We start from the raw sequence: 24124 nt of genomic DNA on the forward strand, positions 1-24124 counted from the left end.
AGAGAGAGAGAGAGAGAGAGAGGGAGAGAGCGCTAGCAGCCGGACTGCCTGACCTGACTCGGTTATGTAAACAAAATAAGTGTAGTGAAAGCAGCAGCAGTGAACAACAGGGAACATTGCCTAATGAGCGGTGGCATGTACAGAGAGTGCAGCCGTGTTTGTGTGTGTGTGTGCTTGCATACTAAATGACCTGCATGCTTGTTCCACATATGATCTTCAATTGGACAGATTCCTCAGTGAGCTCTCTCAAATTAAAAAGGCAGCCATGCCTCATGCAACACGTCTCTCCTTGCTCCCTGCTCCTCCATTCCTGCCCGACTTGTCCTATCTCCTTCTCTTGGCAACATCCTGCTCAAGACGATGAACCTCCATGGATAAAGCATCTGTTCTGGGCTGATAAAATGTAGGATTTGTAGGATTTGTTACAGATGTTGCCAGAATGGTTTCTAGGCAGGATTTGAGGTTTGTTTTGTTCGATAATTAAACTTTTATCTATAGGTGGCTAAACCATTAAATCTGGATAAGCATGTGTTTCAATTCCAGTTGATTTTTTTTCTACAGCACAAAGTTTTACTTATTTCTTTATAAACACGCAGAGAAAATAGTAGATTAAAATACAGATACAAGGTCAAAAACCAAATAATGAGCCAACTATCTCGTCAGATAAGCACAGAATTAGAGGTGGCATTTCCTGCTACAGGGACCTGCTGGTTTTCCTTTGTTGTCCTAGTTTAGTGACAAATGCTTGGTCAGTGTCATTTTGATTTTTTTACCTTTACAGTCTTGCTCATAACAGCACAGAATATTGTCGATTCAAGAATCAAAGAACTACGTCAACCCAGGCAGTTGTTTGTAAACACACACATAAACACAGTGTTGACATGCTCACAGAGAGCATGCGCACTTATGGCCATGAAAATCTCTTTGAAGGATGTTTCATTTTACATTAAACTGGGCCGTATTTCTTTGTCTGTGACTCTGCTCTGTCACCACAGGACACGATGTCGTGATGTACAGTGTTGGGGTTAATGCCAAAGGCTCTCACGACTTAAAGGAACCTTGATGGTGCACCATGAGGAAAAATGCTGAAGATGGGAAACATAGAACATTGTCTGATACAGAAAAGAAAGGGAAACGTGCAATTAGTGAGATGTTGACATGTTTACTTCTTTTTTTACTTCAAATCTACACAGTCTATCTCTTTGCTCTCACTATTCATACTGTATTTCTCTCACCTTCCCACCCACCATCCTTCCAAACGTCTGTGTCTTATGATCTCCTCCTGCAAGCTGTCTGCACTATTCCCAATGCACGAATTCCATACATGATCATTTTGAGGATGATCTGGCCTATTCCTCGCAAAGCAATCCAATATGTGATAAATAAATATGACAGGTAACTATAGATGGTGTGATAGAGGGCAACTGGGTGCTGAACTTGCAACTATTACCACCCTAAAACAACAATTTTGTAGGATTTGTTCAGTTGTTTAGCTGCTGAGAGAGAACACATCATCAGCTTTCTCTTTTAACATAAAGAATATCAAACTCCTTTCAGGATTTTTTTTAGACAATATTTGAGGTAAATGACACCAACCACTGATTTCTGAACCTGTTGGTCACCAATGAAAGCTGAATTATATTTTGTGGGCAGCAAAAACAATCATGCAGAAGAAATTCTTAATAAACCTGAGATACTACTGCTAGAGCAAGACCGGTAAGGTACGCTATGGTTAAGTTTATTTCTATGTAGCACATTTAAGGTAGTTAAATGTGCTACACACTCTCTTTCTCACCAACATGTTCTGAAACTGTCTCTGGACAGGATGTGACGCATCAACCTAAGAACCCAATCAGCCAACTGTAAAACACTTGTACTCACCTCCATTAACGTAGTCATGTATGGTGCAGTCAGACGGCCCCACAAGATGGATCAGGCTGGACTGGCTGAAACCAACGGTGTGCTTTTCTGTGGTGCAAAAAATACAAAACGCACACACACACACACACACACACAGAAGAAGTTGAGAAGATGTGTATTTTACCAAAACAAACCAACATTGACAAAACTGCATGTGTCCATACATCGAGCACAGACAGACTCCCTTGGTGCATCCCCTGAGTTAAACCCAGCATAAATAATTATTTAACAACATTACTAGCACAGTAAGCGCTTTTGATCAAATCACTGTTATTAAACCTGTAGATCATACCTTTTAAAAATAAATGCATGTACATTAATGACCGTACATTACATTCAAAGCTTCAGAGTTCACAAAATGCTGGTTAAGATTGTTAAATCGTATGGCTGAAAACACAAAGTTTCATAAGTAAACTGTCCTGATGTCCTTCTGACGGGCTCCAGTCTGCCTGTCTGTTCACAAAGACTCAAGATTAATAACAATAACATAAAATACTACTAAGTTATCCACTGCTGTCACTGCTGATGACATTGCACAAGCTCAGTGGAAGACTCAAGTAAATAACAATGCACCATCATAACTACAAAAACAGATAAATGCAAGGGACATTTTAGAAAGTTATTATGACGTCAGTGTTTAGCAGTGATACATCAGCAAAGGTCACTACCTGGGTTGGGTGAAGGGGACGCCACGGCTTCAATCCTCAGTTTGGTCTCCAGTCTCTCCATCTTCTGACCCTCGTAGCGTTTCCTGCCCTCCTCTTCTTCCTCTGCACTGGCATACTACCCACACAGTCATTTACACATTCACGTCCATGAAAAACCCTTTCCCTGCATAGATCTAAATATGCACAACATCATTTTAGCACACTGATTTTCCATGCGCCAAATGGACTTTTCACACTGTTAAATGCCAATATTTTTTATCTTCACACAGTGGCCTCTCTCTCTCATGGATTATCTCTCTGTGTTATTTCTCATACACATACACATACACAGTAAGAGAGGCGGCTAGAAAGAGGAAAACAGACCAAACTCTATCTCTTAAGGTCAGGATAGATGTACCTTGATGGGAGGCACCTCCGTAATCTTGTCGACATTTTGCAGCGAGCAGGGGACGTACCACAGCGCTGCCTTGTTGGCCAGCTTTTTGGCACCTGTAGTCACAGAGACAAGATTGAATTTTTATATTGAGGAACATTTCAATGAGAACTTTAACAGCTTCCTTCAACCAAAAGACATATTGATCTATTTCAGGTTTGTGGCTGCAAACTAGTCACATTTTAACGTGTCCTCGAAGCAAAACAAAAATGGAGCAAACCATTTCGAGCTGGCTGTTGACATAACACACAGCAATCCAAGTTATATAAAGCCATCGGTGCTGTCAAAGGCTTAGTCTTTCTTTTACAAACAAAGGAACAGAATATAAATGAGAACATTGTTCCACAACAATCCTTCATTTCGTATCAAGCTTACATTCACACAAATCCTCCTGGATGAGGTTTGCTGATGGTTTAGGGTAAGCATTTTTTTGTATCGTGAAAATATATATACATATATATATATATATATATAAACCCGTATGTTGTGACATTCATGCTTTTGTCAGTTGACACATTATTCTTAATACAAATATTATGTGAAAAGATGATTTCATCAACTGAAAAAAGTATATAAAAAAAAGTGTGTGTTTATATACATCAGTGACTGCTGTTGTTTACATATATATGTATACATGCATGGTTAGGGTGGCTATCTTGGAAAAGAAAACAATTTCTCAAAAACATGTTGTAAATGATAGTATTATATAGTATTATACATTTCTAGTCCTGCAGATGCATGGATAAAACCATGGTCATCATCAGTGAATGAAAAGTACTGCTTCTGAACACAGACCTTTGTGTACTTGTTGTTGTACAACATGTTGGCCATAGGAGGCGGTGGCATTAGTTCTTCTTCATTAAAGACAGTTACTGTAAGAATCATAAAAGGACAAAAGCTGCGTGCAAATCACATCTCATAGCAATCAGGCATACAGGTTGTCATAGTGATATCTGCTCTGTTCTGCCTACACTTTTTCACTAAATTACTTAACAGAGACAGAGATGGGGGCTATTTTGAGGTTGTGTTATCATGGCATACACAGATTAAAGACAGCACAGGGCCAGCTGCTTCAAATTAAACCACTGCCATCAAGATTCTCACTTGTGGATGCACCATTTGATGAATTAGTTTAGTTGGTTAGAGGATTAACCAGGATGAATGATATTTAGATGAGTTTGACGTGTTGAAATGACTGCACGGTTGCACGTGTTCTTTTTACTTGAGTCAAATACATACCGTGAAACCTCATTTACGCATCCACTACATTAGCATGGACACAAATGCAGGACAACTCATGACAGAGGATTAGTTAAAATGGAGAAATGTGAAGTTGAGGGAGTGGTAGCTCACAACAGGCTACTCTTAGGGAATAACATTTGCATTTTACACCCAAGTTAAAACCATGCATGTAGACAACTGTGCTGTGTTACCATACCAACCGCACTTCTCTCCTCCTCCTCTCACTGCCATTGCCAGCAACCAGGAAGTTGCACACAGGAGAAAGAGAGTCATATTTACATATCCTTGACTCTACCAAGACTGAGTGACTCCAGTCTATTATTAGCTCCTGCTGGACCTTTTAACTGAACTGTGTTTAGGATGGAGGATGAAGAGGAGGAGAAGAGAGCGACAAGGACTGGTGGGTGAAGCCCTGGAAGGAATCAGTAGAGAAAGAACCATTCCCAGTCTGACAGATAACCCTTGTGGCCACAGCGGGCTTTGAATATTAAATCTCTCAATGTCAATGTTTGACCATGTTATCGCCTGCATCCTTCAAAGTACTGACACTGTCAAGCACGTGATTAAGGAGATAAAATAATGAGCTCCAGTCACTGTTTTCACCTTAAAACCTTTAGTGGAGGTAATCAGTGACTTTGTGCATGGTTTCTTCTCACTTCAGAAAATGTAACAGGGCCACTGCAGTTTGCAAGATACCCGACAGTGGTAGGAAAATGTTGAAATGCTGAAATTGATGGTGTATTTAAAGAACAGATGCAGCAGTACATAGACATGTAGAAAGAGGAAAATGAGTAACCAATAAGTACGTGGACAAACATGCCGCAAATCAGGTTAAAACTAAAGCAAAAACAAACAAACAACACCAACCCTTTAAATCTACATTTAAGTTGTGACTCAGACTATTCTTCAAACTTCCTTAATGCACATTTCCTGTTCTCAAACATCCCAAACCCAGTTTGCACTTATCTCTAATCTTGTTCTGCCTTTCCTTCTATTCCTTCCTCCTAACAGCACTGATCTCTTTCTGTCCTCTTCAGCGTCATCACTTTCTTTCACCACAAGCAGTTTAACTTGATTTATTGCTGCCTTGTACTCGTTCAGCCCTCTGCTCTCCGCTTTGTCTCGGACCCATAACCCTTCATTCTTCCTCTAAGCAGAACCCCCCCCCCCTTTGTTTTCTCCCCCTTCCTGAACAGCATGTTCCAGGCTCAGCCAAAGTGCGGCAAGATTCATTCTTCGTGCTTGATCCCCATGATCAAAACCACATTTTCCACTGTGCTGAGCCAAGGCTCCATTAGTTTTAACTACATTACAGCTGCACTGTGGGATGTTACAGGCTGACAGGAATAAATGAAATCATGCCAAAAGTAGAGAAGAGTTTGGGACCGAGCTTTGTGACAGACAAAGGTCATTCAACACTCAATTTAAACATTAAGGTGTATTTTAAGCACATGAGTGTTGAATACTGTTAATGTGAGCACAGTACTCCCCCTGTCTTCTCACACTGAATCCTAAAATTGAAGATCCAACTGTGAGAAAAGAAACACCTCCACAGTTGACACATTGCTGGGAGAATCTAAATTTTCTCTTGTTTTCAGCACTGAAGCACTGTTGGCATCTGTCCTGTTACAGATCTCAGACACGTCCCATGGATTATTTTCTCGGCTCCCAAAGTCGAGCTAGCCTCATTAATAATTGATTTTTGGCTTTTTTCTTTTCACTAATGTTCCTTTACTTACGGTCTTTTATTTAAATGTTTTAAAATTAATAAATACAAACTGTGGAGCTCAATTGAAGCCGAAAAACAATACTTGCAATACAACATTTATTGTAACTTTGTGTCTGGTATTCATTATGTTGTGGGCACATAAATCTGTTTGCACAGTCACATTATGGGGATTTGCCTTCCTAATGGGGACAAAAATCAATTCCCCGTAACATGAATGATTACATTTTACGGTGAAGATATGTTTTGAAGTTAAACTGAGGTTAGTGTTAGGATTAGGCCAGTAGTTATTATGGTTAAGTTTAGAGTAAGTCTCCAGGAAATGAATGTAAGTCAATCTAATGTCCTCTCAAGTCATGGAAAGCACTGTGTGTGCGTGTGTGTGCGTGTATTCCCACAGCAATGTTTCAGTACGTGCAGTTGTGTGACCCACCAGGATCATGACAGTTCCTGCCATGATTATTTTAAGCATCAACCCATAATGCATTGCTCTCAGCTCTATGTATGCATATATATGTGTGTGTGTGTGTGTGCATGTTGTGTTTATTCAAATGTACACCCTAGTGTGCATGAAATTCAAGCATTATTACCTCTGTGGGAATTTTGCTTAAGTGTGTGGGTTCAAAGCCTCAATACATTCACTGTTTTTTCTCTGTGTGACAATGTCATATCGGCAAATCTTGTGTGTGTGTGTGTGTGTGTGTGTGTGTGTGTGTGTGTGTGTGTGCATTCCTGAATAGACGCAACTCTGCATCTCTGTGTATCATGTTAGATGTGTGCATGTGTGTTAGTGTGACTGTGTACAGAATGTATGTGGTTTTTTTTTACATACATGTTTGAGCATAAATGCAAATCTGTGAGCGCAAGTGTGTGCTGGGTCGTGTGAATGAGCATGTGCAGCGTATTAGTGCGCATGTGCGATCCCCCCAGCAGGGACAATCATCACGGCTCGTGCCCACAGTATGCAGCCTTCCCCTGGGGGGCCATGACTGAGAACTGCCTGACGAGATGCTGCCTGACTGACTGTGGAACCTGGACGCTTGCCTCCTCCCCCAACACACACACACACAAACAGATGAAAGAGAGAGTGATGTACACATGTGAAGTAAACCACGAATGTGCTGTATATGTATAAATAAGAAGAGTGCAATACAAGTTCAGTCACAGTATACAAGAAGCATGTATATTTACGAAACTGGAAAAGCATGTATGGCTGCACATTCCTCCTTTAGTGTTTATATTAACAATGCCCAAAATAAGGCAAAAGTGCAATCAGGAAGATGAGAACCCGACCAGTCCTGCCTCAGTTTGAGATGTCTTCTGCAAAGAAGTCAAATGTGTGTGTGTGTGTTCAGCGTGAATCTGTCCGGGTGTGAGAATGTGTATATGTGTGACTTTTTCAAGCACAACGTGTCAGCATGTGCAGATCAGGTTCTGTATACACGCCGGTCTCCCCTACATGACCGTGTGTGTCTGTGAGTCGGGTGTGCACGTTGTGTCGGAGCATGTGCGCAGGTACATCCACTCTGAGTTTGTATCTGACTGTGCCACAGTGAGTGTGAGACCTGACACTAAGCCAACGTGACAGAGGCAAATAACGTCTGCTCCCGTTATCTTCTCTTTCCCCTCGGCCCTGCAGGAACCTTTTAAAGGGCCAAACACTGATGAAAACACACATGATGTCCATGCTCATACTTGCAAGTATACCACACGGCAACACTATGCATCTATCTGCACGGTGCAAAACGATAAACACATAAACATGAATAAAATCATGCAAATGTTAGATCTAAAACAAATAAAAACATCCATTCATTTACACGTTCTGTGCCTAAGAATGGACAATCCTTCAGGTTTAGATGAAACTAAATCCATAGAAACACAAACATCCATAAGTCTATATGGGTCACCGCTGTGTCATTTCAAATGCGCACATCACACATACATTTTTACACGTATGACCTACATCCTATATGAACTAATAGACCACCAAGCTGCAGCCTCCTCTGGCTCTCCTTTAATGTCAACGCTGCCTGTGTGTGTCTGACCTGAGGACATATAAGCTCATCTGCACAGCGCAGGAAAATAATTCCTGTTCGTAAAATGGGACAGAAGCTCAACGTGTGTCTGCAAATTTTTTTCCGGTTTCGTTAGAATGAAATATGATGTTCTCAGATCTGACTCACGGTGACGTCCATACATATAATACACGTAGCTGTGCATGTGTAAACTACATGAACTAGATACAAAATGAATTCTAAAAAAAAAAAAAAAGGTGGCTCTCATCAAGTGAGCTGCATGAATTTGTTTTACATTTAATGTTTCTCCCCCCCAACATCTGTGCTCATCCTGCCCAATTGACTTGTGCTGAAAAAACACCGAACAGTTTGAGAGACAAAATATTTAACACAAACGCTCCCTGAAGCAAATTCTCTCCATTAGGTCTCTTCCTGCTTGGGGTCCTTCCTGGCAGCGCACTGTGGTGACAAGAGGGTGTCTGTGATGATGCCTGTATGTATATACACTGCTCTCCACCTGTCAGCTCATATCACTGCCTCCGCCTCCGTCAACCTGCTTCCAACCCAGCAACCAGCCAACCAACCAACCAGTATAAGCCTGTTGCTAGGGCAACGACTGTCTAGGGGATACTTCTTTTGTTTCTCACACCTCCTTTCCTTCATCCTTCTTTCCATCATGACATTCCCGCAGCCATCTTTATGCCCATTGATATGTCTGCCTGCTTCTCTCCTCCCATTTGTCTTTCCGCCTCACTCTCCTCTCCGTCTCTTTCTCGGTGTGTCACTCTCTTTAATATCGTCAAATGGAAGATGGACATGTTGCCAATAGCTGCTAATTAAAGACTAATTAAATGACAAAATACAGGCCTGTGAGATGTACCAAGCAACTGCACCAATGTTCAATGATGTGTTTCGTGTGTGTTTACATGTATTAATGGGTAAAGACAATATCACTTCTCCCTTGATAGAAATTCATGCAGTTACACTAGGGTGCCACACGTGGGGCATTTTGTAGTTTCAGATAGTCTGTGCATCACTGTTGCCACTGGCATTTAAAGGTTCAGTGACAATGCTAGGTCAGCCCAATGTGATCCTGTGTGTGTGTGTGTAAGCCTGCACAAGCACATGGTGTGTGCATGTATATGTATGTCCGCTGAGCAAATTAAATGCACACAAATCAATAATCAATAAACAACAAGAGTTGCCGACTGAAGCACTTGGCAAAAACTCTACTAAAACTAGAAAACAACATGGCTCTGAGTTTCTATTCCCCTGTCTCAGCTCTTCCTCTCCCATACCTCTATTAACTGCATTATTTACTGTGTGCTGCCCTCTACTGGTCAGTCACTGTAAGACCATTCTACAATCTCATAGAAGACCTTGCCTGGAATTGAAATATTTAGCCAGTATATGGATCAAACCGATGAAAAAAAAATTAACAAAAAAAAAAAACCAGCCCAAACACAAACAAATGACAGTATGGTATCAGGTATTATGAACAATTAAGGAATTCAACATTACTAAAGACAGTAAGTGACACAATGAAATGATACATTTATAATATTTTCCTGGACCACATATAGACAAATAGACCCTGTGTATTTTGTGCATGACAGTTAGTGAAGGGATGAAGACGTTCTTATCTCTCCCTTTATTGTTAAAATAAATATTAAAAAAAGGAAAACAAAGAAAAAACCTTGCATATTTGAATTAGTTGACATTATACCTTCATATTTGCAACAGTGCAACAGTTCAAAAGGAGTCACCCACCTGTGAGGATGTTCTCAGCCATGACTTTGACCTGCACCTCCATTGAGTGCTTGGAGGTGTACGTGATCTCAGCCGTCACGTGGGCAACCTCACCGATGAACACAGGAGACAGGAACTCTGTCTTCTCCACCCGGACCAGAAGAGCCAAAGAGCGGTCCTGAAGAGGTGAGACAGCAAACCGTAAAACTATCATTAACTAACTATCAGTGGCAGAAGATGATTCTCTGTTGGGCAGATTAGCCGTAGATTAAGTTTTGAATCTCAGTACCTGGAAAAGAGATCACAGAGTCACTGGAGTTAATTCAATCCAATAAAAACAATGTAAATCAACCTATTGGCTCTTGTTATTGTACTTTCTCATGTTTAGACCAAATGAGATTAATTTGTGACTGTGAGGTGTTTTATTTTTCAAGCAGAAAAAGTAACTGGAAAGGCAGAAGATTTACAGCTAACTCCAAGATGTTTATGGAGGATTTTAACGACCATCACTCATTTTACTTTCTGTCACCAGTGCCAGACATGAACTGGTGACTTTCAAAGTCAAATAAGTTTCAAGGTACCGTGACGTCTGTGTAAGATAAATCCGAATGTGTGGAGACAGAGGAAACTGTGTTTTTATCACCTCAAACAAAACAACACCTCAGATACAATACAGTTGATTATTATCATCTGTGATTCAGCGTTTACCTGGTTAATACACGTGACAGGAAAGAACTCAACTAAAAAGAAACTACTTGTTGAATGATGAATAGTCCTTATTTAAGGTTGACTTTGATGTTTAAGATGTTTGAAGAACACTCACAAGGAGGAAGTTTAATTAAGTAACAAATACAAAAACATGTTTTGTCCATGACGTTGTTTGTCTTAAAATCTTATCTGGACAGTGAAATGTGGGTCATAGTGAAAATATGAGCAGAATGCAGCAGCAGGTGAGATCAAATGATTCAAGAGTGAAGTAGGTGAAAGTTCAGCATTTTAAATGGGACAATAAAATATGAGCAATGCGATACCTTACACAAACAATACACAATCATCTCTGCAACACGGTTATATTGAGATTTAAATGATTGAGAATGAAAAGCTAAACTGAAAGTACCACCTAAAACTGACTAAAACTGGACAATGTATGTCACTAACTGTATGTTTTCCAACTTTAACTCTTCACTTCTTTCTCATCGTGCTATCAAACATCATTTGTTTGATGATTTACACCCACGCTTCTCCTTCTATGACCTAAACACCCGCAGTATAAGTGACGATAACAATTTTATTTTGATGCTGTTGTCGGCCATTGTTGCAGTCTCTCACCCCATTCTGTGTGTTGCAGTGCCTTGTGCTGATGATGCAACCAGCTTCCTCGATCATCTTGAGGATGTGTCCGCCATGGACGTTGCCCACGATGTTGGCATCGTCTGGACGCATGATCCTGCAGTAAAGAATATGTGCGTGAGTACTGACAATGATGATGATGATGATGATGATGATGATACGTTTTCAACATGTGTTATTGTCACATTGTTTTTGGCTGGATCTTGTGTGTTTTAGGTTTAAATGACAGGTCCTTTCTATAATGTATTTTATATTTTATGTTGTTTAGGGCAGATGCAAGACTTATCTTTTTTTTATTCTATGTTATGTCGTAAGACTTTTGCCAAAGCCCTGTGGGGACAATAAAGTACTTTAAATTATGGATGTATTAATTAATTGATATGACATTGAGCATTTACATAATGTGCTAAATCATTTGATTTCACATGTGGTTTAATTTGTTTGGACATAATATGCGTTCCCTGGACATTTACTAAAGGAACTTTAGTTTCCTTAATTATTAAATTATTAAGACTAAAACGTCTTTTTTTTAGCTATTATGCCTTTCACCATGGCATAAGGCTGTGTGATGAAATCATATCAAATAAATAACTGAGAAAAAAACAACCCAAGAACAACCCAAGATGTCGATGGTGATAAAATGCAAGAACATATGTGATGAGATTTACTTGTAGATACAACATATATACGGTCTCATTATCTCTGACATCGCTCTTCACCTCAACGACATCAGCGTTTGTTCAGTGTGAGTCAAACAAGTCTTGCGACTTACAGTCTAATCTGCTGACATACTCTGAGATTGCAAACAAAAAGTATGCACTCAGATCGGACTAATCATGGAAATCAGACAGACACTCGATGAATGACAGAGTACAGATGTGAAGTCAGTCTAAGTTCCATTTAGTTCGTTTGAACAAAAACAGAAATAAACCCTGCTTTAGTGAAAAACATATCAGAAGAGTTGTGGGACTTGGAAATGCTTACCTTAGGATAAAACTCACTTATGATAAAAGGTAAATGGTCTGTATTTATATATTTATAAAGCTGCTTTATACTACAGTTTTGTTACACATTCATTTCATACAGTATGTGTAACGCATTTTTCTGTCACACACCTTTCTAGCGGGTGGGCAATCAAATCCACAACCTTCAAGTTGAAAGACGACTTGCACCACCACTGAGCTACTGTCGCAGGGGGGTAGTAGTGGGGATGAAATCTGCGACAGACTATCGAGTACAACCAACAATCTTTGATGAGCACAGTATCCATTAAATACTCCTCTGACACTGTGTGTCAACAATTAAAACATTTCAGTAGAGTGGATAATTGGAGTATATAATATTACTACTCTTAATGTATTGACTTCAGTTTTTGAAAACGGTACAAAAAGGATTCCTGTATATTCAGCAGCACACCTCATACTGTGTGTATAAGAAATAGAGAGAGATACCTGCTCAGGATACATTTGGAGCCCTGCTGAGCTGCAGCCTCTTCATCTTTTCTGACATCTCTGCTAACCTGCTGCCTTTGACTCTCCACCACCACTGCCGTCTTATCCACCTCATCCGATACCCTTCTGCTCCAAGGTCTAAAGCAACGCATCACGGCACTCTGCTGACTCTTCTGCTCTCTCTGAACTCAACATTCACGTCTGCTGAGAGTGTGTGGGCCCTGGTGTTGGTGCAGTGGCCGATATCTGGCAGGGTTTAATGTAAACCCCGCCTTAGTAATGTTGACTGGTCAAACTGGATTACACCACACCCACAAATGCAACAGGTGACCAATGAAATTTGTAATAATCACAGGTTTTGTGTGAGGGAAGTGCGTAAGGTGGTTACACTCTGTACCTGTCTGTCTGTAACGAGACATGTGTCAAATTTGAATGTGGGCTGTCTTCACGAAAATCTGCCTTAGATAGGAACACAATTCACAATCAGAGTCTGCTCCAGTCAGCACTAGTTGGGGACAGTCGGCATGGTGAGTTGGCACAGAAATCAGGTGTGAGTGGTACAGACCATTGCTGTTAAAATAGCAAAGCAAAAGAACTAATATATGGTATTTCAATTTAAATGTAACAGACACAATCACCCACTTTGATCCGAGTCTGTAGGGTAAAGACTCAAATCGGCAAGTATGTGAGGGTAATAAGCCTGACCAAGGTTATAATAGTTCTGGATTATTCATTAGTTTTATTCAGTTTTGACTTTTTGTTTCTAAAATTACTTTTAATTAGTTTTTAGAGTGGGTTAGATCGTTTTTATAAGTTTTTATTTTTTGTAAACGCCAAGTTTTAGTTTAGTTTTTATTAGATTTCGATTTGTGTAACATGGAGTATTTGCCCGGTGCAAGATGCAAAAAGGTCATAATAAGTTTTGTGTCATAAAAACCTAACAAAAGATACCATTTTAAAAATGTATTAGGACGGATGAACAACCATCCATGAGTCAAATATAGCAGTCTACAAGTGCAAAATGTGCATAATACTGCTGTGGTTGGATGCAGTTAGTGTGAAAACTAAAAATCAAATAGCCAACGGACTAAAGACACACATGAACATAACATAAATAATACTAAATAATCCTCATGAGACACATCTGGATTTATGTCCCACATTGTAAACATTTAATTAGGAATGAAAACCTTTCAAAATTCCCGGCAGAGAAAAAATAAATACACTTCATATGAACCCAAAGGGCTTATGTATGAAATAAATTTACAAAGACAAAATCTAAGCACATTTTCACTACGATTTTAGTTAGTTTTGTAAACACAATTAAGTTTTGGTTAGTTATCTGGGGTTTTTTTTTAACTCTAGTTTTTAGAGTGTTTTTTCAATTTTAGTTTTGGTTATTTAGTTAGTTTTGGTTATTTAGTTAACTATAGTTAACTCGTCAACTCGTCAACTCGTCAACTATAATAACCTTGGACCCGATCTCAGTTGCAGTCAGTCAAACTCAAGAAGCTATCAGGTAGTGTGTACTGATTACTGAACCAAATGCAAACACATTTTGCCAATGAAAAAGAGTAGGTGGGATACAGGAAATAGCATCAGGAGACGAAGACAACAGGAAGTAGCGGGAATATCAAAACAACAATGGCAATTCAACTGATGTCATAAAAATCTGCAGTCAGTTAGTGTGGACTCCAAGTCTTTTCAAAATCACTAACAACTTTGAAAGTTGTGTAGTTCATCCCCAGCTTTAGTTGTTTTATTTATCAAAACATATTGGGATTGTCTGATGAACAACGGCAAAGACATTTGTGCCAAATGAAAGTAATTTCACCTAAATTTTGCACACCACACTGCACCTTTAAATAACTCAAGACTATTTACGGAAAAATGCCACAGGTTCCTCCGGGGGGAGGCTGGAAGCACAGCCACACCTAAAACCATTGCTGGCTCATACATATTTTTCAACACAGATCATGGTGTGTGAGAACTTTTTAGTTACCTTTAGGTATAAGCAAATGTTTTCCCCTGAAAGTCAAGTGTTTCTTATCACATTACTGTGTATTCAGTGTGTATGTTTTATCTTACATAGTTTACCTTTGAACATCATAAAACCTACTTTTAAAATCTAAATATTCCTCTGTACTCAACAGAGGAACGGAAACACTGGAGTGCTTTTACTTTGAAACATGATCAGGACCTGCAGTGTTTACATAACATATTTGTACCATTTTCACTGTGTCTTTTTGCTATGAGATGTACGTGGATCGCTTAAAACAAATATGCAGGAGTCTATCAATCAATAGAAAAACATTAAGTGAAACTAAATTATCATTATACTTGCCATTACAGCATCACACTGTTGTGCTGAAACAGCAGTTTATGTGAGCCTCCCTCTTTTTTGTATCCTTTAAATGTGACCTTAAGATGACGTGTAGACGAAGCAACAAGTCGTGGCAGAAAACAGTGCCGTTTGGAATTGAGTGCTTTTTATTTATTTTTTTTTTTTTGTTCTGCTCTTTGTTCATTTTTGTTTGAATAATGTGATTTCAGTTCCAAAACAGGCTTGTTGTGCATCACTGTTTATATGTATTTACTAAATTAGTTATAGTAATTGTAATAAAATGAGTAATGTAATTAGTTTTGATAGCAAGGAGAAATGTATAATTAGTAATACGTAAAACTTCCGGTGGAGTAACGTGTCCACCACTGATGCTTTTATATGATTGGTTATCATCTAAATGTATCATTTATTTTCAGCCAACAAGATAGAATGTTTTGCTTGGTTTACACATGGCCTAGCAAATAACACAATCATTACCCTCTGTAAATTTGTCATACATAAAACATTCATTTATATAAGGGAGACCTCATTCTTTTTACTTTTCATAAAGAGTAACACCATTACTTTTTTTTCCATCTCTCACGTATATGGAAAAGCAGTGAGACTCTGCAATTTAGTAGAGGAGCTTAACCTCGATGAAAACCCCAAGCACACACCCCTCTTTAAAATAAATAAATAATTTAATTGTTTATTTCGAACATGTAAAAACAAAACAGATGCAGACACACAATCTATCAGCTTACATGTTCAAAAAGGAGTGGGAGGAAGTATAAACTTATTTATTCCCACCCCATTTTCCCCAACTCAACAAAATTTACATTTCCTTTTTTTTTTTAGCTTCCTGCTTACCAATGCATTCATTCATTTCTATATATACTATATCCAATTTCTCTAAAAATCTATGTCTTTTTTTTAATTACATGAATTGTCTCTCTCTCTTCTTGTTTATTGTCATTCTTCTTGTTCTACTTTGAGACTTATCTATTCTTTATCACTGTGTCCACCGCAGGTACTATGACAAGGGGAAATGTCTCCCCCTGCTGGCGGACACATGTACACATGTTTGTGTCTGCGGAGGGGAAATCATTAAAGGCTCAGCAGTTACACACATTCACCGCACGGAACTGTGAAACACATGCTCCAGACATGCGCTGTGACGTAAAACTTTTTAATTGGAGTTTCGGTGAAATAGTAGCGACCTTAATTAATGTGTCCTTGCTAGTTATCTGGGTCTGTCTGGTGTCCTGCTGCGGTGAGGTGAGGTCATAATCGGCGAAACGGTGTGCGCTGCTGCACTGACGCACACACCGAAAACCCCACAGGGAACACACACACACACACAGAGAGAGACACACACACACCAGTACAAGAATGACAAACTAACACAGTTAAATCTCTGCGGGACTGTGTGTGAGTGTACAGTAATGTGCTGAGTATTGTAAGAGGACATGATGAAGCGGATTATCTGGTCATCATCATCACGCAGCGACGCGCTCTTCTTCGTCACTTGTCGGTCAGTCAGTGTATATTCCCTCGCGTGTTAATGTGTCGTAAAGGTCTTACCTGCATAACTGGACGGAGGATGTTGCCTCGCGCTTCTGCGGTACCGACATGATGACGACGATGGTGAGGAGGACAATGATGAAGAGGCTGACGTTTAGCTCTCTCTTGCTCTCTTGTGTTGCAGCGAGGTTCCTGTGTGCTGCTGTAAAAGCGGATATCAGACGCCGGCCGGCCTGTTATGACTCATCCGGACAGGAAATACTATGAAATAAAGATTTGGACACAGATGTCATGTGTAGACTGGCGTGTAGACGGGAAGCCCCGCCCATGTAGGTAGGATCAGAGAGATCTACACGCCTCTAAAATGACAGGTGTCTAACATGTCATGTGAAGAGTGAACAGGTTTGTATGAGTACACTGGGACACAGTGACGTGCACAGACGTCTCAGGGACAGGGGGGCTCCAGTGAAATAAGGGCACCAAACATTACAGTGGCAAACCATAAGGTTTGAACAAATATTGTGTGACAGATATACAGTGTTGTACACATGTATTAGACCACCTGTCATAAAAATGAGAAAACTTAAATATTTTAGAAATCTTTCAAAGACATTGCTGAATTCACCTTTTTATGCTCACATTTGACTCACTGGGCTTCTTCTCTGAGGTCAATCAAGCAAGAAATAAAATTAAACCACTAAAACAGGTTTTTCTGTTCAGGAATGCAAGTATATAACTACAATTTGAAATCATCATCAAGGAATGAGAATGTGCTATTCTATTTTTCTCTGTTTTTTATAAAGAAGTACATTTCATGAACAACAATAATAATTGTAATTTAGCATTAGCATTAAAAATGTAATGTCAGTTAAAGAGCTTCTACATACTGGTATATTAACCAGTACAGTAACATAAAATAATGATTTTTACCAATGCTGGTCATTTAGGCCAGCTGTGGCTTTGGGTGGTGGTCTAATACATACAGTAAGTCAAGCACTGTTTAAATATCACCTATTTTGATTCCCACACACAAGCATGAGCGCAGACACAAGTTTTAGCCTTAAACTTACCCTGTTCCTGCTCTGTCTCATTAGGACCAGGTTGGTTTTGTTCTCCACAAGGATTACTGGTATTGGCAAGTCCTTTTTCTAATATTATTAATAATAATAATAATAACAATATTAATAACAATTCTTTTCAGCAGGCTTTACAAAGTTCTTAATCTGCAGTTCCAAATTCTTCAACAAAGTTCTTCACTATCTTCCAAAGTCCTTCAAAGCAGCACAAGGTTCCTCAACACAGTTCAAAGCTCCCCCATCACAATTCTTCCATAGACCATAGTTGCATAAATAAATGCCAAAACTGGTGAGGATTATTTCCAATCCTGAAAATTCTTATTTTCATAATAAGAATTTCTAGCAAGCTGCACACTGTGAAGTGTAATGCTGCGGTTCATTGTTCTTTAATCACAGAGGTGAGGTGTTGGGGGGCGTGAGAGGCAGGGCAGGACAACTCATACAGTGGTTTATACAGATAAATAAATAAATATTATCAGGTTCTCACAAGTGGGGGGGGGGGGCGTGAAAACATTTTTGTCCTCCCATTTTTGTCCCTTCCCTTTAACTTCATTGTATCTGTAACCCGTCTGTTCCATCTCCCACTCTTCCTGCCACTATCTCTCATAGCCCTTTCTTTACAGACACAAATACATCCATCCATTCTGAGACAAACCTTATCTGTCATTTCCCTGCAATACCTCTTTAGCCAGCGTCTTCTTCTTCTTCTCTCAGCCTCTCACTTTAGGAGGTGGCCACAGCAGATCATCTGCCTCCGTCAGTTCATCATGTCGACCTAACAGATCAAAGAACCCAAGAAAAAAGGAAACACAGGATGAAAAAGGATGACTTAGCTGAAAAAGATAGAAGAAATAGAATACAGGAGGAGGCAGTAATGCACAATTACACTCCTAACTAAGCTGCAGAAATCACAACTTAAACCGAATTATGGAGTATTAGTACACACTCGCAATTGAGAATGAATGCTATAGGTCATATATCAATAGAACAATAAATAACTAATAACTAATTTCTTTTATAGTCAGGGGGCATACAGACAGGGGCTGTATGGGGCACTACAATGATCTGTTTACAGTTTTAAGACGTGTAATAATTCAATGTCATAGTGGGCCTGGTAGTGCGCCATTTGTTTGCCATATTGTTTTTGCAGTCAAGTTTAAAATAGCCATAAAATATTCAGTCCATTTTAAGAAGTAATCAAAAGTAATATAACCAAGCCACAGCATGTGTTTTTATACAGTCTATTACAATCCACACATTCACAATGCACTCAATGGTCGCATTATTAGGTACGCCTGTCCAACTATTTAACACAAATTGAAGATAGGTGGATGAATGGATGGATCGTGGATCTTACAAGCCAATTACATGACTGTAACTCCGGTCATTTAGACATATAGACATGGTCAGGATGACCTGCCGCGATAACATAAGAATGGGGAAATGGGTTGTTGTTGCCAGACAGGCTGGTCTGGTTATTTCAGAAACTGCCAGTCTACTGAGATTTAGATGCACAACCATCTCAACGGTCAACATTTACAAAGAATGTTCCAAAAGTCAATGAGGAGCAGTTCTCTAAGTGAAAGAACCTTGTTGATGGCAGAGATCAGGGAGGAATGAACAGACAGGCTTGTAATGATGTAAAGGCAACAGATACATGCAACAGTAAAAACGTGTTGTTATTATTATAACTAAGGTAAAGTGCAGAGTTTTGATTACAAATGTTTTGGTGGGCCGTACATTGTTTTTGATATTTAAAATGGGGGTATTTTGATTTTGCTGACGGTTGTTAAAAGAGCAGAAAACAGCACCGTGTCATTACCTCTAATCGCCACAGGAGGGCAGCATAGACCACGTTTAAAAACGACAAGTCGGAGAAGGTAATACTTCATGCTGCCTGATGTGGGCGCCTTTGACCACAACATTGAGTCAAACGGTTTTTCATTCTCTTCAGATGACAGATGTTCCGTTCACCGTTTCTCCTTCTTTGGTGAAACATTATAGACTAGATGATAAAATATACAATAGATATATACTATATAATAGACGATACCCCTTTGCTGCACCGAGTTCAATTCAAAGTCTGGTGAAACTGTCATTGATTTCAGCTCATTTTGCTGCACACATGCAGTGTGAGTGTGTGTGTGTGTGTGTGTACGCGAACCCTGCTGTGATCTTTGTGGTGGTTCGTCCCTGTTATTTCAACTGCTTTCTGTTTATCGTTCAGTCACATAAAGGAGTATTTCCCCCCCCTTTGTGTGTGTGATCGAAGCCCTTTGTGCGTTAATGATGCGTAATTACGCACGAGTATAGACCACCAGTGTTCTTACAATCAAAATACCCAGACAACACAACATCTAACCACAAAAGCGTAGTTTTATTTTTAACGATATAACATATATATACAACATTTGCTATCAACAGCAAAAATAGAACACAATCCCAACAGAGATACTTACAGTGACACATAACGTGTCTACAATTTCATCTGCACAGACTCAGAACACTGACGTCTATAGTGCAAATGTATACATACAATGACCCTTTGGGTCTTACAGGGCTGTTTCAATAGCCCTTAACAACTTAGTCCGCGAAGATGACTAAATATTTACCGTTACATACATGCAGATTTTAAAAAAATACGACCGTCTAAACTTGTCAACTCATGCAGGACAACAGACTCGCGCGCAAAATTTAAGTATATAATACTCAACAATACGATTTAACGATGAATTCTGGCTTTTCATCAACGGAAACGAGACACTAAATCAGTGCGTATATTTACAAGTGACGACGAGTGAATGCGTTCTAAAAATCTACCAAGGTCTCCACATAGCAGCGTTGATAGGCTGCATGCTTGGCTGTGCTCTGGGGGCCACTGCACCGCAGCTGCTGCTGCGGGACTGGCTCTCCAGTCTGGGGCTGAAGCTGGATTTGAGGCTCAGGAGTCTCTGCTGGATCTGAGGGATGGTTCTGGAGCTCTGAGCGCAGCAGTTCAGGCAGGTCGGGGTGACTGTGGCAGACATAGACTGCTGAACGAAGTCGTTGACCCGCTGGCACGCGTCTTGATCCAGGCTAGTTTTGGGAACCAGAGTGGAGACGCGCTGGAGGCAGGCTTTGTAGCCTTCTCTGTAACCGTCTGCAGAGTCTGAAAATACAATGACGAGTTAGTCCCGTTGTTCACAAAAGAGGAATCATCTTGGCACACATGAATGAGAAAACGTCTTTAACAAACAGAAGCACAGCTCACCTTTGACGTTAACCGATGGGATGTCACTGAGGAACCTCACAGTCATTTCCAGAATGTCTGCTTTCTCAAGTTTGGAGTAACGAGTCTTCTGGAGAAAATAATGAACAACAAATGTTTAATGTCTTATTCACAACGTTAGCTTGGTGTCGATGTATCTAATAAAAATGTGTATTTTGCATTTATCGAAATGGAAATAACAACTTACATCTCTGCCTGTGAGGGGAACGATGAGGTTTTTCAAGTGGTTCAGGCTGTCGTTGATACGAGCGCGCCTTCTTTTTTCCATCAACGGTTTCATAGTCTGGAAAACAAATTAAATCAATTTTTAGGATTCATTCCTTAAATTAAGAGAAAAACACTGACGAAAATGCCCGAAATAATGCAGTATAAATGCAGTAACGTCGCTTACCTTTCTGAGCTCAAGAGCTTGTTTTCTTTTGGCCACGGTTGGCCTTGGAGAAAAAGACTGAATAGCTTCGAAAGTCATGTTTGGAGACATTTTCAGCGCCGTCTTTGTGTCAAAGAAGCGTTCGAAAGAGAAGTCGGGGAAGAAGTGTCTCTAACGGCTGAGAGCTGCGGTATTTATCCACCTCCTGGCTTCGGTCTTTGTGCGTCAGGGCTACGCCCCCAAGCCGACACAAAATGATTTGAACCAGCTACGTATTCCGTGAAAACAACACAAACGCTTCTCATTTGCAAAGATAACCATCTGTCTTGCACTCTAATCCAAGCGTAACAACTTGCGTGTCTGCGATATGATCCATCAACCAAATCAAACAAAAAGTGCCTGAAGAAGCTGAAGAAAGGCGTGCGTAAATTGTCTGCATGGCTTGGACGCACAGAGCGTCAGAGCAAGAAATACAAATCCTACACTCCTTAGTTTACACTTTGTTACACTTAACAACCTACAGTATAAATAAAGAATAAAGAATAAGGATTATAACATATAAATGGAAAGACTTGGTGGTTGAATGCATATATTTTGACGGTGCGTAATTACGCACACATATACTGTTAGTTTGGGAAAGGTTGTCTCAATAGTATTAATTTACTGGCCCATATATCTATAAAATATAACAGACTACAATAAAAAATATTGTATTATTAATAAAGGTTCATTACATTACTATTTTTCGGTGATAGAAAAAATAGTTTACAGTATATATACGATTTAAATACCTGCTGAATTCCCTGTTGCTGTTCAACGCTGAGGTTTTCAGTTTTATTTGGTTTGCTCACTTTAATATCTGTTTATCATTTAATTCCAAACATTTTTATATTAAATGAATGCGCAAACCCACAGCAGGGTGCAATGCATACATCTTGACGTAGGGGTCACGCTTGCGTGTGTTAAAGTGTTTAAAGAGACGCAGACTCTTAGTCCAATCACACACCCAAGCCACGCTATACTTTCAAATAACATCTGCGCTTAGATTTGGACAACAATAGTTTTGCATATGACGTTTTTATGCAGTTTCAGCCCGGGGGAGTGTCTACCTGTAGGCTGTGTATGCCTGCTGCTAGAGACTCACACATGGACGTGGGGGCTGGAAAAAAACAGAGGATGCATGGTGGATGAGCATATTTAATTATCACAATAGCCACCGTCGCAGAAATAAAAGCAGCCTGGTTTTAAACGTCACGAGGCATTTTAACTTAAACCAATGTTTTTCTTTTGGACTTGGTCTAAGCATATAGTTGATAATCGGCCATCATGCTTTGTGAGGTACAAATAAAACTCTGTATTACGTCTTTAAGATGTGCAGAGTTTAAATAAAATAAAATAAAACGCGGAGACATGACAGCCCATCAAATACCACTGCACTCAGGGGAACCACGCGCATAGCACGCGCCACGGGGACCAGATGGCTGTCTGTTACCTACCCTTCTACCCCGCCCACCTCCATCTATGACCCCACCCTCCACACCCCGCGCACACACACACCCTCCTTCAACTCCAAACCAGCATCACGAACAGCTACTCCAACCTCACACACACACACACAGCGTTGCATATACTTAAGTTCTTTCACTATAAACTTTACAAGCACATGACACATGATCTCCACGCATTAGCGTGGGTGTCCCATCTGCATGCTTGTTGTTATGAGTCCACGTTAGTGTCCAACTGAAACACACCACTCGCCCCTCCTCCCCGTTTGTCTCCTCTACAGCTTGACTCCTGGATATTTGAGCGTCCACGCTATCATGAAACGCGTGTTTATTAGTGTTACATGATGATGATGATGATGATGATGAAGATGACGAAACACGAAGCTCTGTCTGTTGATGGGGGTGAAATATGTTTGTCATAAGGATTAGTGAAGCCTATACCAATGAGCAAAGACAGAAAGAAAGAAAGAAAGAAAACTTTAACCCATTAAATCAGTTTAACAAAAGGAAGTGCTTTCTGAGGGATTTGGAGCCATCTTTATATTTTAGTATAAACCTATACCCGAAATAAACATTTAATTCATCTAAATATTGCACTGGTGTCATTTATTTTCATTTTAACAGTGCAGCAGTAATTCATGAACAGTAACTGCTTGAGAGTGAAAAAGTCTGACACCTTATATATGTACAGTATGTATGTATGTATAAAAGAAATCTACAGAATGGAAATGTAAAGGTCGTCGTGACACTGAGGGGGGAAATGTACGCGCTGCAGCCCTGAAATTGAGAGGCACACTTGCTGCACGCGCCCCTCACTGACCCGCCGGGACGGAGGGATGGAGGTGGGGGATGGGAGGAGGAGAGAAGAGGAGAGGACTGGGTGGGGGTAACACTTCTGCCGAGTTTTGCTCTTACGGTTAGAGTCCTCTTTTGTCTTTTCAAACAAATTCGGCGTCGGTAACCCATCTGTGCAGGCCGGATAACAGGGAGCCTTTGTCTGGAAATGTTCCGACAATTCATGGGAATTAAGAGTCACACGATAGAGAGTCACCACCAGCAGCAGCAGTGAGTGAATGAGTGAGTGAGACTCCACCTGATCCCTGCTGCTGCTGATGCTGATGCTGCGTGATGTTCAGGCTCCAGCGTCACAAACAATGGCAAACATTATTTTCTACAAATTCTACAAACAAATAGTGTTTGGTCTCCAAACGATGAGTCTTAACCATTTCAGTCACCGGAGTGAAAGGAAACAGGTTGATATGTTGTATATGATATTGTATGCAGTGATGTATCCATATTACAGGTACATCTGTATGAAATGAAAGCTTGAATTCTGCACGGATGTTTCACAAAAATATGCCAAATACAGTGAAATGAAAACATTTAATAATGCTGCCTTTGCAGTAGCTCTATCATATTCGACTGGAATAATGCAATGACTTCTGACAAGTAGTGTTGTCTCAGAGTTGCTTTGGGTTCACTGCTAGAATCAGACAATAGC

General features: G+C 40.0%; 2 protein-coding genes across 4 annotated transcripts in view; both read right to left on the minus strand.

Annotated features, from left to right (window-relative positions):
• Positions 1 to 18247, minus strand: part of acot7 (acyl-CoA thioesterase 7) — a 47888-nt gene extending 29641 nt beyond the window's left edge. The window contains exons 1-7 of one of the 3 annotated variants that reach the window (XM_058644216.1): positions 18136 to 18247; positions 16465 to 16665; positions 11086 to 11203; positions 9778 to 9934; positions 2986 to 3077; positions 2589 to 2703; positions 1882 to 1968 (exon numbers count right to left, since the gene is read on the minus strand). In XM_058644216.1, coding sequence (XP_058500199.1) covers positions 1882 to 1968; positions 2589 to 2703; positions 2986 to 3077; positions 9778 to 9934; positions 11086 to 11203; positions 16465 to 16514 — 619 coding nt within the window. In that variant the 5' untranslated portion in view covers positions 16515 to 16665; positions 18136 to 18247. Of the gene's footprint in view, positions 1 to 1881; positions 1969 to 2588; positions 2704 to 2985; positions 3078 to 9777; positions 9935 to 11085; positions 11204 to 12557; positions 12795 to 16464; positions 16666 to 18135 lie in introns of those variants that run through there. The other 2 variants (XM_058644217.1, XM_058644215.1) reach the window with 2 other exon arrangements.
• Positions 18248 to 19926: 1679 nt separating this feature from the next.
• LOC131468876 (transcription factor HES-2-like) lies at positions 19927 to 21270 on the minus strand. Its single transcript, XM_058643549.1, has 4 exons — positions 21140 to 21270; positions 20936 to 21031; positions 20731 to 20818; positions 19927 to 20628 (listed from the first exon to the last, which is right to left on the minus strand). The coding sequence occupies exons 1-4, from the start codon at positions 21227 to 21229 to the stop codon at positions 20297 to 20299; spliced, it is 606 nt and encodes a 201-aa protein (XP_058499532.1). The 5' UTR covers positions 21230 to 21270; the 3' UTR covers positions 19927 to 20296.
• Positions 21271 to 24124: the final 2854 nt, after the last annotated feature.

Source organism: Solea solea, chromosome 11 (genome assembly GCF_958295425.1).
Source record: "Solea solea chromosome 11, fSolSol10.1, whole genome shotgun sequence".
NCBI classification, from domain to species: Eukaryota; Metazoa; Chordata; class Actinopteri; order Pleuronectiformes; family Soleidae; genus Solea; species Solea solea.

Bases quoted from the DNA above. Each gene is read 5' to 3' on its own strand.
- LOC131468876 (XM_058643549.1), bottom strand. From the start codon at position 21,229: ATGTCTCCAAACATGACTTTCGAAGCTATTCAGTCTTTTTCTCCAAGG. The intron at 20,819-20,935 runs GTAAGTTGTTAT...TATTTTCTCCAG, and splicing joins TTCCCCTCACAGGCAGAGAT to AAGACTCGTTACTCCAAACT. The intron at 20,629-20,730 runs GTGAGCTGTGCT...TTGTATTTTCAG, and splicing joins CCCATCGGTTAACGTCAAAG to ACTCTGCAGACGGTTACAGA.